The sequence below is a fragment of the Anser brachyrhynchus genome (assembly GCF_964034855.1).
Source record: "Anser brachyrhynchus genome assembly, chromosome: 2".
NCBI lineage: Eukaryota > Metazoa > Chordata > Aves > Anseriformes > Anatidae > Anser > Anser brachyrhynchus.
Window position 1 is genome coordinate 67,135,904 of NC_137695.1, and position 15,773 is coordinate 67,151,676.

Genomic DNA, 15,773 nt, shown 5'->3' on the forward strand with positions numbered 1-15,773 from the left:
TGATTTCTTTGAATTATTTAAGTAAGTTTTCTATTGGAAGCAGCAGTTGGGTGGGTGTTGGGTGCAGGGTAAACTACAGAGCTGGTTTGCTTTGATTATTTACTTTTACCAACCATTAACTGCCAGGATAAACCTCACAGTCTAACCCTTAACAACAGAAGTATCTCCAAGATGTTAAAAGAAATGAAAAAAACATTTACGAAATTATTGAAAAACATTTATTACACTTAAATTGAAATGTGTACATCTTATTAAAAAACAAAAGCAATTTGCTGGTGCCATAATTTAATTCCAATTTCAAGTGAGCTGGACAAACTACTGTACAACTTTCAATATTCTTTAAAATTAGATATTTGGATACTTTCCAATCAACCTTTCATAAAACATTTGGATTTGAATATGGTACGAGCTGAGAAGACACAATTGTCAGTTCAAGAAAAATACTAGGACCAAACAATACCCAAGTATGAACAACTTATAGGCAGAAATGTTTAAGTACAGAAAATGTTACTTTCAGTGCAGAAAAAAAATAAAAATAGGAAAGAAACTTTAGCTTCGATGAATTTAAATTTTCAAAATGCCAGGTTTAAGAAGCTTTTCTTCTAAGCACTTGAGCCAGTTATGAAAGAGGGAATGAAAAATCAAAGTTGCTTTTTTATATGCTGTAGTAGCTGTTCACAATGAACACTGCAGCATTAAAAGCAAACTAGTCCCAAGCTTTTAAGCCAGAGATCAAGGTGGAAACTTTCAAAGGCACAAAATGACAGATATGAAACTGTCACTTAATACCTTTTGAAGTATTCCCCTTTGAGTACCTAAAACAGTTGAAACAATGTTAACATAGGAAATGCTGTGCCATGTCTTTACTAGAAATATCCAAAATATTGGAAAAGCACATTTTCTGGTTCAAAGTAAAGTAAATATTTGGTCATATGGTAGAGGCACTGTAACAGTTTTACAGTATGCATCTGAGAGCAAAGAGTCAACAGAAAAGGTAAGATAATTGTTCATAATAGTGACTTCAGCAAAGTTTTACCTGCTGGTAAGGAGACTTAAAGGGTGCGTTATTTAGTGTTTCTTAAGCAATTTACTTGATGCTGAAAGCAATGATAGCCCCTTGGTGCCAGTGAGTCAAGGTCCCTCAAGAGCATAATTCCGTAAGTCATAAAAATCCACCTCTCACTGCTAGTATTTTTAAACCCACAACGTTACAAGCAAAGAGTTAAACTGCAGCAGTGCTCTGCAGAGAATCTAGGAAACTAAAAATAAAGGATGCATAGGCAATTATTTTCCATTAAATTTGTTAAAGCAAAACACAATTACTTGGTACCCCATAGGATTTATATTAATCTGTCCAATAAGGTACTACTGATAATGCAGTTTGCTGCATGCATATATTGCATCTGGCTAGGACTTCTTAAAAGCCCTATTCTGGCATTTACACTTCTTACATATGCTCTTATAAACAATTTACATGAAAGCTGTTTTGACAGCTTTACTCTCAAAGACCCAACAACCTGATCACTATCAGCTTAACTGCTCATTTCCACACAGATTAATATGTGCTCTGCTAACATCAACAAATAAAATCAGCATAAGGTACGAGCAAGTAATAGACAAACTGGCACAGAAAGGTAAATGCCCTCAAATAAGTTTACATTCATCTCCAACTGGATACAGGTAATAGAAAAGCAATAGCGCGTCACTTCTAAAAACTGTATCTACTGGCCATAATTTGCCTTATTTCAGTAAAGGGCAAGCACCTTTGCTTACAACATTGTCTTCCATGCCTGTACATAAGCTGTCATGGCATTATACCTCTCATGAGGACACTTAGCTATGGCAGTGATAAGGAAGTTCACTTATCAAACAGCTCATTTGAAAGGTAGGTCATCTTGTGTTTTCAATATGAAACATCTTATATAGTGAAGTTAGATCCGAAGTTTTTGGATGATCTTCATAATCTTTAGGCAGGACTTCATTCTGCATTGGAATATGTCTAGCAATCATGTGACATCACTTCAAAATTATATGGAAGCCTTCACCATTTTCAGCTGAAAAAGAGAGAAGTGTCAATCTTTTGTAAATAGAGCCATAAATGTACTAGCCAGTGCAACAAAATATCAAGGAATGAACTTGGTTTTTACTGTATTGAAGTAGCTTGTTACTGTTATGAATTATTAAGCTTGAAACTCCCAAAATACTGGTAACTTGCTATTCAAACTAAGTGCTTAATAACAGTTTAAAAGATTTTGTTTGCATTTGTTTCTGAACTCTTCCTGTTGCACATTAAAACCACATCATTTGACAGGGACAGCTAATATCATAGACGGAAGTTAACAACTTCTGCAAGACCAATAAATCAGTATTAGTATATTTTTTCAAACATATATTTTCTGATGCTCAGCCCTAAACAAGAAAGCCAAAATGGGACCTGTGTTGAAATCCTGTGGACTTTATTTAGAAGCTAGCAGTACCACCAAAAGGCTTATTAACAACTGAGAAAAACGAGTCTCTAACAATCATTAGTGACAGGAATAGATTTTATTCTACAAAACAATGGGTTTCAAATTAGAATGCTGGTAAAGTGAAGCAGACATCTAGCTCATCTACAGCCAACTTTTTTTTTCCTTACACTGAAGCAAAAATGTTACAATTTGTAACTGGCTCTTAAAAATTGGGGCAGTTTCTGTAGGTAAAATTTGCAGTCAAACTTGTCCATTGAGTATGTCAATTTCGTGGTAAGTTTTATCAGAAATAAATTGGATTCCTAAGGAAGCATGGCATTCATCTTAATGAACACTCTTTTCTGTTCTTTCATTCTATTTCTCTTCTTCTTCCTCTTTCTCTCCTTACTTTCTTTTCCTCTTCCCCTCTCCTCTCTTCTCATGGTTTTTCTCTTCTTCCACTCTTCGTTCTTTCTTTCTTTCTCCCTTTTCCACTTTTTCTCTTTTCCGTTATCTTCCTCTCTCTTTTGTTCTTTCTCTTCCTTCCTCCCTCCTCCCTCTTTCTTGCTTGCTCTTTTTCTTTTTTCTTCCTTTCTTTCAATTTCCTCCCTCCCTCCCTCTCCTTTTCTTTTTATTTTTTTCTAAATTCCTTTCTCTGTACTGTTCTTTCCTCCTCCTCTCTTCTCCTTGTCTCCTCATTCTCTTTTGCCGTATCTCTTTTCCTTTGTTTCTTCCTTTCCTTCCTCCTTCTTTCTTCTTCCCTCCCTTTCTCTTTTCTCTCCCTTTCTTTCCCTTACTCTCCCTCTTCCTCTTTTACTTTTCTTCCTTTCTCTCCTTTTCTCCTTTTCTTTCTTCCACTTTCCCTTTCTTTTTTCTTTTCACGTTTTCTTTCATTCCTTCTTTCTCTCTCCCTTTCCTTCTTTCTTTGTCTTTCTGTCTTCCTTTCTGTTTCTCTATCTCTTTCTGTCCGTTCATCCTTCCCTTGTTTTTTTCTTTCCTTTATCTCTCACTCTTCCTCCTATCTTCCTCTTTACCTTCTTTCTCTTCTTTCATTCTTTCTCCCCTTTCTCTTCTCTTTTTCTGCTTTCTTCCTTGCTTTTTGTCTCTTTTGTTCTCTCTTCCTTCCTCTCTCTTGCTTGTTCCTTCTTTCATGTCTTTCTTCTTTGCTCTTTCAGTTTCTCTCCCTCCCTCCCTATCCATCCTTCTTCCTTTTCTCTCCTCTTTTTTCTCTAACTCCTTTCTCTGTCCCCCTTTATTTTATCCTTCTCTTTCCTTCTTTCCCTTCCTCTCCTTCTCTCTCCCACTCTCTCCCTTTCATTCTCTTGCTGTCTTTTTGCTTTTCCTTCCTTTCTTCCCCTTTCTTTTTTCCTTCCTTCTTCTACCTTCTTTCCTTTTCCGCTTTCCTCCTCTGCATTCTTTCTCTTCCTCTTTTTTATGCTTTTCCTTTCTTCTGTTCTTTCCATCTCTTCTCTTCCTTCCTTCTTCCTTTCATTCTCTTCCGCTCTCTCCTTTTTTTCTTTTCTGCTTTTCCTCTCTTTTCTTTCTTGGTCTTTCTTTCATTGTTTGCTTTCTCTTTCAATCTTTCTCTCTCCATCACTCTGTATCCTTTCTCTCCTCCTTTCCCTTCATTTTCTCTTTTTCTTTCTTTCCCATTTTGTCTTGTCTGTCTCTTCTCGTTTTCTTCCTCTTTCCTTCTTTTTCTTCCTTTCTTTCCTTCCTTTTTCCTTTTTCTTTCTCCGTCCCTCCCTTTCTCTTTTTCTTTCCCTCTCTTTTTGCTTTCCTTTCTTTTTATGCTTCTTTTCCTTTTTCTTCCTTTCTTTCCATCTTTTTCCTTCCTTTTTCTTCCTCTCTTCTGCTTTTTCTTTTCCTCTCCCTCTTTTTCTCTACTACTTTCTCATTTCTGCTTTATTCCATCCTCTCTTCCTTTTTTCCTTTTTCTCTTCTTTTCCTCTTTCAATCTTTTCCCCTTTCTCTTTTCCTCCTGTTTTCTCTCTCCTCCTTTCTTCTCTTTAACTTCATCTGTCCTTCTCCTTTCTCCCTCCTTCCCCTTCTTGCTTTCCTTCTTTCCCTTTCTTTCTCTCCCTATCTTTCCTTTTTTCTCCTTTCCTTCCTTCCTCTCTCCCTTTTATGCTTTTCCTTTTTCTTCCTTACCTTTCTTCATCCTTTCTTTCCATCTTTCCTTTTCTTCCTTTCTCCTTCCTTCTTCTTTTCCCTTTTTCTCTTACTCTTTCATTTTTCTTTCTCTTTCAATCTTTCTCCCTCTTTCCTTACTCCTATCTCTTCCTCTTTCTTTCGCTCTTCTCTTTCTCACTTTTTCCTTCCCTCCCTTTCTCTTTTTTTTTAATTTTGAAACCTTTCTCAACACTTATGAATGGCAAGCACTATTCAGTAACAACTGACTGAATTTTAAGAGACTTATTACTGAGCATTGCACTGGTCTGTACTGAAAGCTTGGTAGAACTGCAGCACTACATAGGGACTGAAAGCGTTTCAGTCCGTAGAAAGGGACCTAAGAAAGGAGTAACTCACGTACACTTTCTGCCACTACTGCATGCAGTTTTTTTGGCAAGTCTGCCTTTACTGGAACTGCTGTTTCTCTTTGCTCATGGAAGTTACTAGAACAGTACTCTGCTTTAAGCAAAACTCCTTGGTGGAATAAACATTTTTGTTTTTAGCTATCACTAAAAGACACTGTACCTTTTATTGTGGTGAATAAGAAACAACTCTCATCTTGAAAGTTTTGAACCATCTGAAAAAAAAAAATCACCTTTTATTATGCAAAAGATAATTACATCAAATATTAAACAAAGCCTTTTATAAGCAATTGCATACTTCGGTTTTATTCAGCAAGTATTCAGCTGTGACAAGCATATAGCAAATTAAATTTAAACGTATGTCTATCGTAAGTACTGCTTGTTAATCATTTGACAACCAGTTAGGACCCTATTACTGTTGGCTGTTTTTGAAGTCTGAATATATGTAGCAGATGTTCAAGTACGCCATATTCGACAGTACTTAACATGCCTTTGGGCACATACAAAATAAATACACACTAAGTAATTACTGCATCGACTCAGAAGTCCTTCTCTTCTCGTAGTTTGAGATTATTCAGGTAGAGGAATTGACATTTAAAGGTATTTAAAGGCTCCTTACAAGGTACAAGAGAAAGAAAAAAAAAATCAAATACTAGGTTGTATTACTAAACAGAAAACATAGTAATAAAGAAGCAAGCATAAGAAAAGCCTTCATTCTCGTGAATTCATAAATAAAGCATTTTTCAAGAAAATAAAATTTCTCTTACCTGATCACTAACAAGAATGTGGATACCAGTGGGACCCTGTCTGTAAACCTGGTTGATCTGATGCAAAGGAATATTAAATGCCAAAGCAAGCTTGCGTGTGACTTCTGAGGCTGCCATTTCTTCTAAGTAGATTGCATGATAAACTACAAGGGAAAAAAGCATACAAGTAAACAGCATACTAATTAAAAACGAGTTAATACACGAAAAAAATGGAAATTGTATATATCCCTGGCTCTCAAAAATCTTAAAACCTTACCTCCACTCCCCCTGTGTACTCGCCTAACAAGCAGGTACTTCCAGTCTCTTAATTGTATGATTGATACAAATTTACAATTAAACATTAAGGTCCCATCTATGCTGAAACAGCCGCTAGCTCCCAGGAAAATAACATGGTACCCCTGTGCTAATAACCATAACCTTGTACACTGCTTGGATGTTTTACTTGTCAAAGCTGTACCAGTTTTAGTTCAGTTGCACAGAAAATGTCAGGGAAACATAATTAAACATGGCTAAGAACGTTAAGTCTTTAATTTGCTTTCGCTTTTATATTCATCTACATGCATCTAGTTAATATCTTGGCTGTACAACACAGCACAGCTAATTTGAATGTTTCTTAATTAGTTATCCAATTAACTACAGTTAGTTTTATCAGTGGACTGAAAAATCGATAATTTAACCTAGAGAGGTTTTAAGGTCCTACAGTGTTACTAGACAGCTATGTCATTCTGAATACACCAGCAATCTTTTATATTTTTAAGATACAAAAATGTTACATAAAGAGACGCTTATGTACCATACCATATATTGCACCATTGCTGCTATCACCATTGCCTGCATCTTGTCTTTCCAGTTGTACGCTCCTTAATGGCTCCTGACAGACATAGATTGTTAAACGGGGCCTAACAGACCTGCAAGTCAAACAAATCACGTATTACACAAAAGCTTGCTTGCTCTGGAAATATGGAAACCAATTTGCAAAGGTAATTTTTTTGCTATGTTAACAGCATAGAGAAGTATACTTGAAATGCTTTTCTTCTCAGATAAAAGACCCTATTAATACAGTAATTTGATATCACACCATCAGTGAGCAGTTTCACAGATACTACCATACCACATTTAAACAAAATTTCAGTAAATTTTGAGTTCATCAAGACACTGCTTGTTGGAATCCCGGAACACAGCTGAATAGCAACAAGTCCTACTAAGGAACTGTATACCCATTTCAGTCAGAATCAGACAGATCGTTGGGATGCTGTATGTGTTAGTAGTCAACTTTTTAGTAGTCAAGCCTCAGGTTGTTCTGAGTTCACCTAAATGAGAGGTTTTGTGTTACGGCAACAAATTAATGTCTTCAAGAAACAGGCAATGCCCAACTGCACTGGTACCAGTCTTACAGCTTACCTCTGAACCTATCAGCGCCTGCATCTCACCTGGGGTCTGCCCAGAGGACATGGAGTTGCTTTTTAAATGTGAAAGGATCTACCAACTCCTGGGGCAGCTCACGCAGGCATCAAGGCTCATCCAGCCACTAAGCACTGGCTTCCCAACCTCCCGCTCCAAGGAAGGGAGTGCTTTTCCCGTGCGTGATACAACAAAACCCAATCAGCTGCACATTCAAGGTTTTACCTGGATTTCAGTGCATTGTATAGCCGAATTCCATCGGCTGGACCACAGATTTGTACCAGATCTTCTCTTGTCAGCTTTAATAAATCAGCACCTGGAGAAACACGAGGATTTTACTAAGTTTGTTTTAGAATATTTCTACTTTTAAAAAGAAATTGTAAGTTCATTTAAACCAGGAGTAACAAATTCAACCATAAAAGTGGAATCCTGCAAACATGAACAAGCAAGCAACATTTTTAATAGGCGCTGCCTAGCTAGCACTATGAAAAAAAGACCGATTTTCTGAAGGTGACTAGTTTTTCATGATGGTGTACACGTCTTAGAAGTACATAATCTGCAAGACACACAATTTTAGTAGGATAGGTATCTGTTCTCTATCCAGATAACAGCTTAAATTACTCAAATATACCCAGCTTAGTGCATTTTAGACACATGCAAAATGCAGAGCAAAAATTTGATAGTTTCTCACATGCCCCAACCCTCAACTAACTCATTTCAGGCATTCAACTAACACATCCTACCTTGCATGTACTTAAGTTACTACGTTGTGCTTATATATAGGAGATGCTGCTAAAGGGTGGCATAACTAAATCAGCATAGTCAAATCAGTAAATCAACATCCTGTGGGATGAATCCAGTCTGTGGGATACTTCCATCCAAAAGCAGTTCTTTTTAAAATGATCCTGGGAATAAGTGAGCTGTGAAAACAACTACTTCCCAGAACACTTACTTCAGAAAAGGAAGCTTCAGTAAATGATATTAAGCAGTTTTAAACACAAAATGGAAGGAAGTGTATTTCTTAGAAGCAGCATGGGTGTCAACGAAGAAAACAACAGTCTGAAAAATCAGTAATTGTAATAGATAGAGAAAAAAAAAAGACAGCTTTTATTATGGAAGCAATCCAGAGATGATCTAGCAATTCATAGATTAAAAAACAGCAAGAATGTTTTGTTATCATTACCTGTAAATACTATTGTAATAATAATAAAAGCTGAAGTACTATCATAAGAACTAAAATGGGTCTACTGCTTCAAAGGAAATGTACCAGACAGCTAGTATTAGACTTTTATGAACATACGAAGACTATAATCAAAAAGAACTGGTTTAAAAGATTTCCTCCACAGGTCTTTGTCATTGAAAATTAAACACTTAACAAGCAAATTATACACTATAAGCTACAATAAATATTGGTTCCATTTTATTTTTAGAGATCAATTTTCCACACAAAACTTGCTCATTAGTACAAAGACTCTAAATAAATATTAAGTTTTAGATACCTGAGAAATTTGAAAAAAGCCTTGTATAAGTAGAGAACCTATGCTTGAGCAACCATTGCTGAGTTTCCTGGATTGTGGCTGAAGGATGAAGCTGCTGTAAGAAACAAGATTGGATGTGGTAATTTTTATCAAAAAAAAAAAAAAAAGGAAAGAAAATACAGAAAAACCCACCCCAAAATAATGAAAAAAAACCCCTCAGTTAAACACTTTTGCTGAATACCTATTAATGTCTAGGCATGTATAAATCAAATGTACTGACACAAATATCTGCCTTTGTGCAAATACAGCCAGGATCAATACCAGAAAGTAAACACTCACATCTCCAGATCCTTGAGAGGTTCCATCTCCTTGATGATTTGGGGAGGAGGAATTACTACAGAGGAGAGAAAAAAAAAGTATTAAGATAAATTAAACGCTGCATAGACTGGGACTATTAAAGTTAAAATCAAGAGAACGATCATCACACTTCGATACACAAATCATCTGGTTCCTATCTGTGTATTCTTTATCAAGTGGAGAAGCAGCTTTACAACAGTCACGGGAGGATATATGGTCATTTAGCTGTCTTAAAGGATGACTGAGGAAGAGGTAGTAAAATACAAGGCAGACTAAACAAAAGAATACAGACAATACCACTATAAATTATTGCTTGATCACCCCAGTTTAATTAATACCTCAATACAACATGCTTTTACTAATACAATTTCTGTTATAAAGCTGGTAAAGATTTTTTTTTCCTTCATATTGTATTACCTGTATGAGGGAAATGGGAGACTGTTCTTACTGAAAAAAGCTTAGTAGTTTCCATACACTGACAAGACCTAAATTGGAATCATTAAAAGGTAAAGTATTTGCTATATGCCAAAGGACAAGAAGAAAAGTTTCCAGCAGTGAACAGCATGGAAGAAAAATGTTAAAGCAAAAGAAGTTACATTATAATTGAATCACATGATGCATGTGTCACACTCTAAAATAAATATGTAAGACAAAACAATAAAATCTCTCTCATTCCCCAGTGAAATCAGGAAACAGTAGCAAGCTTCTGAACTCACTCAGAAAGCTCTTTTGAATGTGCCTGATTTAAAAATGCAATCTCTAATTGGTTACAGAAAACGAAACTGACCTGTCTGGGACACTGTAGGTATTATGTTGAGCAGAGGTAAAGGTTGGAGCAGGAGTAGGACTGTTGTTTACAAATGTTGTAGGAGTATCAGGCCATGGTGAGCACTGAAGGTAAGAGAAACTTGGATTTAATTCTTTAACAATACAGTTTTTATTCTGATGCATAGTTCTTCCACTTAGACCCAGATTTTTTTTCCCACTCAGAATTTTGCTCTGTAAATAAAGATTCCCTCCATCCCACACATTACATGCAGATACTCCAGGCAAGAATCAATTTTAACTTGCTCTTTCAAGAAGACTTACACATATACCTTCACAGTTAACACAGTGAAGTTATTAGTGGTGGAACTGACAGAGAACCTGAATAGATTACTCAGTTTAATCCAAACCAACTAACCCCAAGCCATCTGCTCAAAACACTTCCTTCATCCTTGCATGAAGGGACTGTTCAAATTCCAAGTACAAAACAGGAGTTCAGCAAGAGTAAGGAGAACTTTGAAGCTAGATTTCACATTGCTGGTAAATCTAACAAAGCTGCCCGGGAAGCAATTAAATACAGCTAGAATTTTCAGTAGAAATATTGTTAAATAAAAAAAATAATAATTTACTGCTGGACTGAAATTATGCTACATGTACTGCTTTTTCTAAACTGGAATGGTTATGCACAAATTTATGCCATAACAAGTGTATAATGAACCAGCTATCTAATTTGAAGTCTTTTTTTGGATAGTTTTTAAACCATCGTCATAAAAGCTCTTTGACACTAGCTTTTAGTGTTTCCAATACCACTGCAAATTCATCACTTTAAATAAAGCCAAAAAAAAAGCAACAGATTTTGATATGTTCAAAGACAGTATTAAAAAACCAAGCTGCCCAAGATAAAGTAAGCTAAGACCATGCCTGTTAAAACAACAAAGATTTCTAATATATAAACCAGCTAAATAAATAGCCTGTAGGGAAGTTTCCAGAGTTGTATCATAGCCCTGCAGAGGGAGGGGAGGTAGAAACAAGTATGACTTCATGGAAACATGTTTCAACAATTTTCTATTGAAAGATCCTTTCACTACCTGAGGGAAACCATAGGTAAGCCTAATGCTGGCTGAAATCTTCTGTAAAACAGTTAACAGCAGTTCGACTACAACCAGTGCTGTCCCCACAAAGCAAGCTCTTCCATGGCCTTCTAGTGTTACCCACGATTCCTCCTATTCTGTGCATTTCCCTTCTGTTGTTTCTCTTCAAGCTAAGTTTAAAGTTCACCTCAAATAATTACATACTCCAAAAACATAATTGTAAAATAAAAGGTCAACATAATAATATTAGCTTTGTTCTGCTGAAATATTTTTGAAGTGAAATGCATTTTCCTTAATTTTCTAAGATTCTCTGACTAAGTATTAATGCAAGTTGTTTATCTGGACGCACAGTTTCAAGTTGTACATCCTTAACCACTACTCCTTGTAAGATAGGGTTCAACATGTATTTCACTTCAGGGGCAAGGAAGAATGCATCAGTGTCAAGAGAACAGGCTTTGAACATTTCCAAGTCATGTACTGCAGTTAATGTTGCTTTCCTTCAAAATTAGTTAAGTTGTTCACAACAACAGACTGAGTTTAAACACAGGAAGAAAAGCACATTTCAGAAAAAAGATCCCAACCAGAAGAGAGTAGCCTTCTTTCTCCTATACAGACACTTACGTCCTGTTCTTGACTCCTCTTCCTGCAAAAATGTTATCCACCAAGACTGAATCAGTTGGTTAAAAAAAAAATACTAGTAGTGATAATACTAATCCTGCAACACGTCCATTGGCTCAGTTCTGTCACATAGGTTGTAGAGGGAAAAAAAGAATGTCTGAGCACTGAGATACTTAATTCTGAAAGGTTCAAGGAAACTGAGTTAATCAAAGGTCTCAGTACTAACTGCCCTCCATTACTAGTACACTTACACAATACCACTGATACAACTGTACTCCAGAAATTATGCCTTAATCTCTGAACACTGATTAATTCTTGATAAGGAGAAAATTATATTGGTTTCCTATCTTTAACACCCTTCTGTACGGGATATGAATGAAGTTATAAATTTTGACTCATGGTTTTACTGAGCAAAAACGGAAGACTTTCTTTCCAAGTATGACTTTTCAGACTCGGGATATGCGGCATTCAAACTCAATGTTCTTAACTTTTGAAGAGCTGCAAAAATTCAAGTTTTTCTAAGCCACTGTTTACTGTCCTTTCCCTTCCTACTTCCAGTCTACTAGAGTATGCCCAAATTCATGCTTTACGAGAGAGTAAAAAAGAACTTTGGCAAATAAGTCCATACTATATTCAAATACCAAATCATCAAAAAAACAGGGTGTTCTCCAGAACAGTCTTACATTTTGGCACATAGCATCATCTTTAGAGAACAGGGCAGCAATTTTATTACACAGAGCTTTTTCAGGAAACCTATAAAGTAAAGGGTTCTTGCCCCAAGCAGCTGCAGTCCTTCTTGTCCAAAGTGAAAAACTTCTACTCATACAGACTTAATTATTCTGAAAGCAGAAGTAAAGAAGTTATTCCCAAAATGTGAAGTCACCCACATAATGTATCCTGTATGCCACTATATGAAGTACAGAGGTAAGGAGAAACAAACAAGAAATACTGTATGTTTTTGTTGCTAAATCAGTTTTGTCCCAGCTCCACTTTCTGACTCATATGGCCTCAAGAAGGTCTCATATTCTAAATTTAAGTTGCTTATAGAATATTTAACTTCTGCACCAATCTTTCACATCCAAAACTTAATGCTCCAATTCATTTCAAGGCCTATACCTGGAAGTCTTCCAACTTCGATGTGTGCTTTATAGTCAACTCTATCTGTAAAAATAGACATTTTGACCAAGTTTAATCAAATTGTAGTTTTATACATTCTAGCTTGTGACATATAATTCATTGTACACTAATATAACAATCAATCAAGATATTGCTTTTTCAAATTCAAACCAGGAAAAAGATCCTGTTTTTGTTTGGTTTTGCTGTTGTTGTTTATTTGTTTTTGTGGTTTTTTTTTTCCTTCTTCCTTAAAAATATAGGGCACCTCTTTCATAAGATGGCCCCTGGATGAAAGTCACCTGTCCATAAACATCTGCTCTGAGGTCCAGAAGGCAGTGTTAAGTTTGTAGCCTTTTACCAGTATGGAAAAAGTAAATTGTCCATAGCACAAGACAGTCTTAACAAGTAGTTTAATTACGCATGTCTGTTTGGAAAACACTACGATAAATACTGAAGAAATTGTGGTGACTGCACTGAATTTTGAAACATGAGGTGGAAACAAAAAACAGAAGAATGGAAAAGCACATTTACATGGCGTTCTTATGAAAATGAATGAGAGGGGAAAGATGAATGATAGTAATAGACAAAGCCTTTTCCTAGGAAAGAATATGAGAAGAGCAGAGTAGAATGACTGTTCAGAAAGTAAGCACCCGTTCAGAAAGGAAGTTTCCCCAATTCTTTGTATAGTGTTGTGTTAGAATCACAAACAAATTAAATCGGGAAGAGACCAATTTGTCCAGATGGGATTGTGGCTGAGCTGGAAGAAATCATACAGGAAGAAAGGAACAGAATTAGATATAACCAGCAAACAGAATAGTAGAATCTTGGAGGGGCACAATAAAATGACAAACATGCAAAAAGAGATGCAAAAAGCAAGGAACAAAAAAGCCTATAGAGTAGATGAGGCATAGGAGGAAGGTAACAATACCCAGCTTTGAAAAAGGAAGAGAAATACAGATTGGGCTGAGCTAAATTTCTACAATTCACAAAGAGGCAACAAAAACTTATTTCTGAGCATCTAGGAAACAGTACATGCTAAGTAACAACCAACACATATTTGTCAGGGAAAGCATTCCAATCAATCTCATTTTCCTTCTGTAATGGAGCCACAGTTCCTACAACACATATAGTACAAGATCCCTCATATATAAAGACATAATATGTATGTAAGTGTGAATTCTCATACCTAAACAAAACAGGCCTCTAGTTTTTCTCTGTGATAGCTAAACAGCACATGCATATGGTATATCTGATCTGCATATATGAGGCAAGTCAGATACAGGCACACCTTCTGATTTAGTAAGTGGCTAAATCTGGGAAAAAGGATTTCGAAGGCCAGAACTGATCTAAGTAGAGACATGTGTCATTTGTTCTCTGTCCATATTTACAAGGCCTACAAAGTCAAGCCTGCCTGGTGACAAGAGCAGAAGTCTGATAAAGCGTCCTAGCTGTAGAATAGTTACTCCTTCCCTAGATCAAGCAAGCAAGTTGTATACTCACAGTTAAAAATAATACTATGTAGTAATTACTAACGTTTTGCTAAGAGTACAGCAAAAATGGTGTTATTTGGTGTATTCTTACATTAACTATGGTATGAAATATGGTATTTTTAAGGTCCTAGTCATTTTTAATGGTTTTGTTAATGAAAAATCATTGTCATGATGGAACAGACCGTGTGTTATATTTGCAGATTAAATCAAGTTAGCAAAGCTGGAAGTGTTTCATCATACAGGAATAAAATTCAAAATGGCCTGAACAAACTGAACAAGTGATCTCAAGGCAGAATTTTATCAAGGGCAAATGCAAAACAGGAAGAGTCAGCTGCAGAATTATGAGAACTGAAAAGCTGTAAGTAGCTGTTATTCCACAATAGCCTGTGGGTCATTGCTCACCCAATTCATATTGAAATCAACGTGTATGACAACACCACAGAAAAAGCAAGCAATTTTGATATATAGATACAGCATTACATGACCCACAAACCAAGTAATCTTTCCAATTCTCTTGACACTGGTAAGGCTTAAGCTGTGCTCAGTTTTAGGTACCATGGAGCAAAAATGACGTGGACCACTGCACAGCATACAGAGCAGAAAAAAGATGCTTGATCACAGGCATCATCAACAAACTACTACTGGAAGTGGGGGGAGACATTAAGAAAATCAGGGTGCTCAAAGCTTAAGTGAAGCAAAGCCTTAAGGAAGATGACTATTCTGTAAATGCAGGAAGTGAAGAAATACACTCTTTATATTCATCACAAGTCCAGTACTAGCTGCCCTAGCTCAATATTTCTTCACTGTGATTAGGGTAACACTTTAACTTACTATTTCAAGAGATTTGTAGAGAGGTTGCTAAGAAGTTTAGACAACTTTCAAGAATTGTTTGGCTATAGTTTGTCCTAATTGCAACAACTGATTTGTCACAACTCTGTAAAGTACCTTCTATTATCCTTCCTATAAGCAATAATTATTTCAATGAAGTACTTACAACAAGAAGAGATGAAAGCAAGGGAGGAAAGAAGAGAGTAAAAATCTCTCCAAGGAGCAGGATCAAGAAACGCTTCAGACTTTCTTCAGAAGCAAAAGTGCTAAAATCCTGCTTTCTCCTGTCTATACCTCTCCCCACCACCTCAGGCCATCTGCAACTAATAAAAGAATGCCTGCACTGCCAAAGAATCCTAAAGGTGCATCTTAAAAGATAGAAAACAACAAAACAAAACAAGACCCACAGCCAAGAATAGTAGCAGGTAAATTCAAGACAGCTCTGTGCTTACAGTAGTTCTGGGGAGGGGGTGGGGGGGAATCCCCCAAGGAACCCATATCACTTAATACTGCTCCCCCCCCCCAATTACATGGTTTATAAGCAAACAAGAGGCACACACTGAATACTTTATAATCTAAACCCTACACATCATTTTAAAAGATCATAAATGCAAAACTAACGTCTGAGAGACAAGAGTCAGGCAGCCATTGGCTAAGTGCTGCTGGAAAGAACTGTAACCACAATGTTTCTGTTCAAAGAACAGTCAAATAAATGTATTCCACAGACAGGCTATTAATAGACATTTTGACTTTGCCAAATGGAAGATGTAGGATGGTTTCTTGTCTTAACAATTACTAGGGTCTTGATATTCACCTTACAAAACAACACACAGAAAATCTGTAACGCTGAGCCTTACAGGAAGAGTGTGCAGGATGTATCT

General features: G+C 36.3%; 1 protein-coding gene and 1 long non-coding RNA gene across 8 annotated transcripts in view; one reads left to right on the forward strand and one right to left on the reverse strand.

Moving 5' to 3' along the window:
* Positions 1 to 195: 195 nt before the first annotated feature.
* Positions 196 to 15,773, reverse strand: part of UBP1 (upstream binding protein 1) — a 53,370-nt gene continuing 37,792 nt past the window's right edge. For 4 of the 7 annotated variants that reach the window (XM_080580109.1, XM_080580105.1, XM_080580111.1 and 1 more), the window contains 8 exons: positions 9,772 to 9,875; positions 8,967 to 9,021; positions 8,649 to 8,742; positions 7,375 to 7,465; positions 6,547 to 6,656; positions 5,749 to 5,891; positions 5,145 to 5,196; positions 196 to 2,054 (listed from right to left, as the gene is read on the reverse strand). In XM_080580109.1, the coding sequence (XP_080436235.1) occupies positions 2,017 to 2,054; positions 5,145 to 5,196; positions 5,749 to 5,891; positions 6,547 to 6,656; positions 7,375 to 7,465; positions 8,649 to 8,742; positions 8,967 to 9,021; positions 9,772 to 9,875 (687 nt within the window). In that variant the 3' untranslated portion in view covers positions 196 to 2,016. Of the gene's footprint in view, positions 2,055 to 5,144; positions 5,197 to 5,748; positions 5,892 to 6,546; positions 6,657 to 7,374; positions 7,466 to 8,648; positions 8,743 to 8,966; positions 9,022 to 9,771; positions 9,876 to 12,574; positions 12,620 to 15,773 lie in introns of all 7 variants that reach the window. The other 3 variants (XM_080580110.1, XM_080580108.1, XM_080580106.1) reach the window with 2 other exon arrangements.
* Positions 6,618 to 15,512, forward strand: LOC308189750. The gene is made up of 2 exons (XR_013946574.1): positions 6,618 to 6,728; positions 12,835 to 15,512. It is a non-coding gene; the product is annotated as an uncharacterized lncRNA (long non-coding RNA).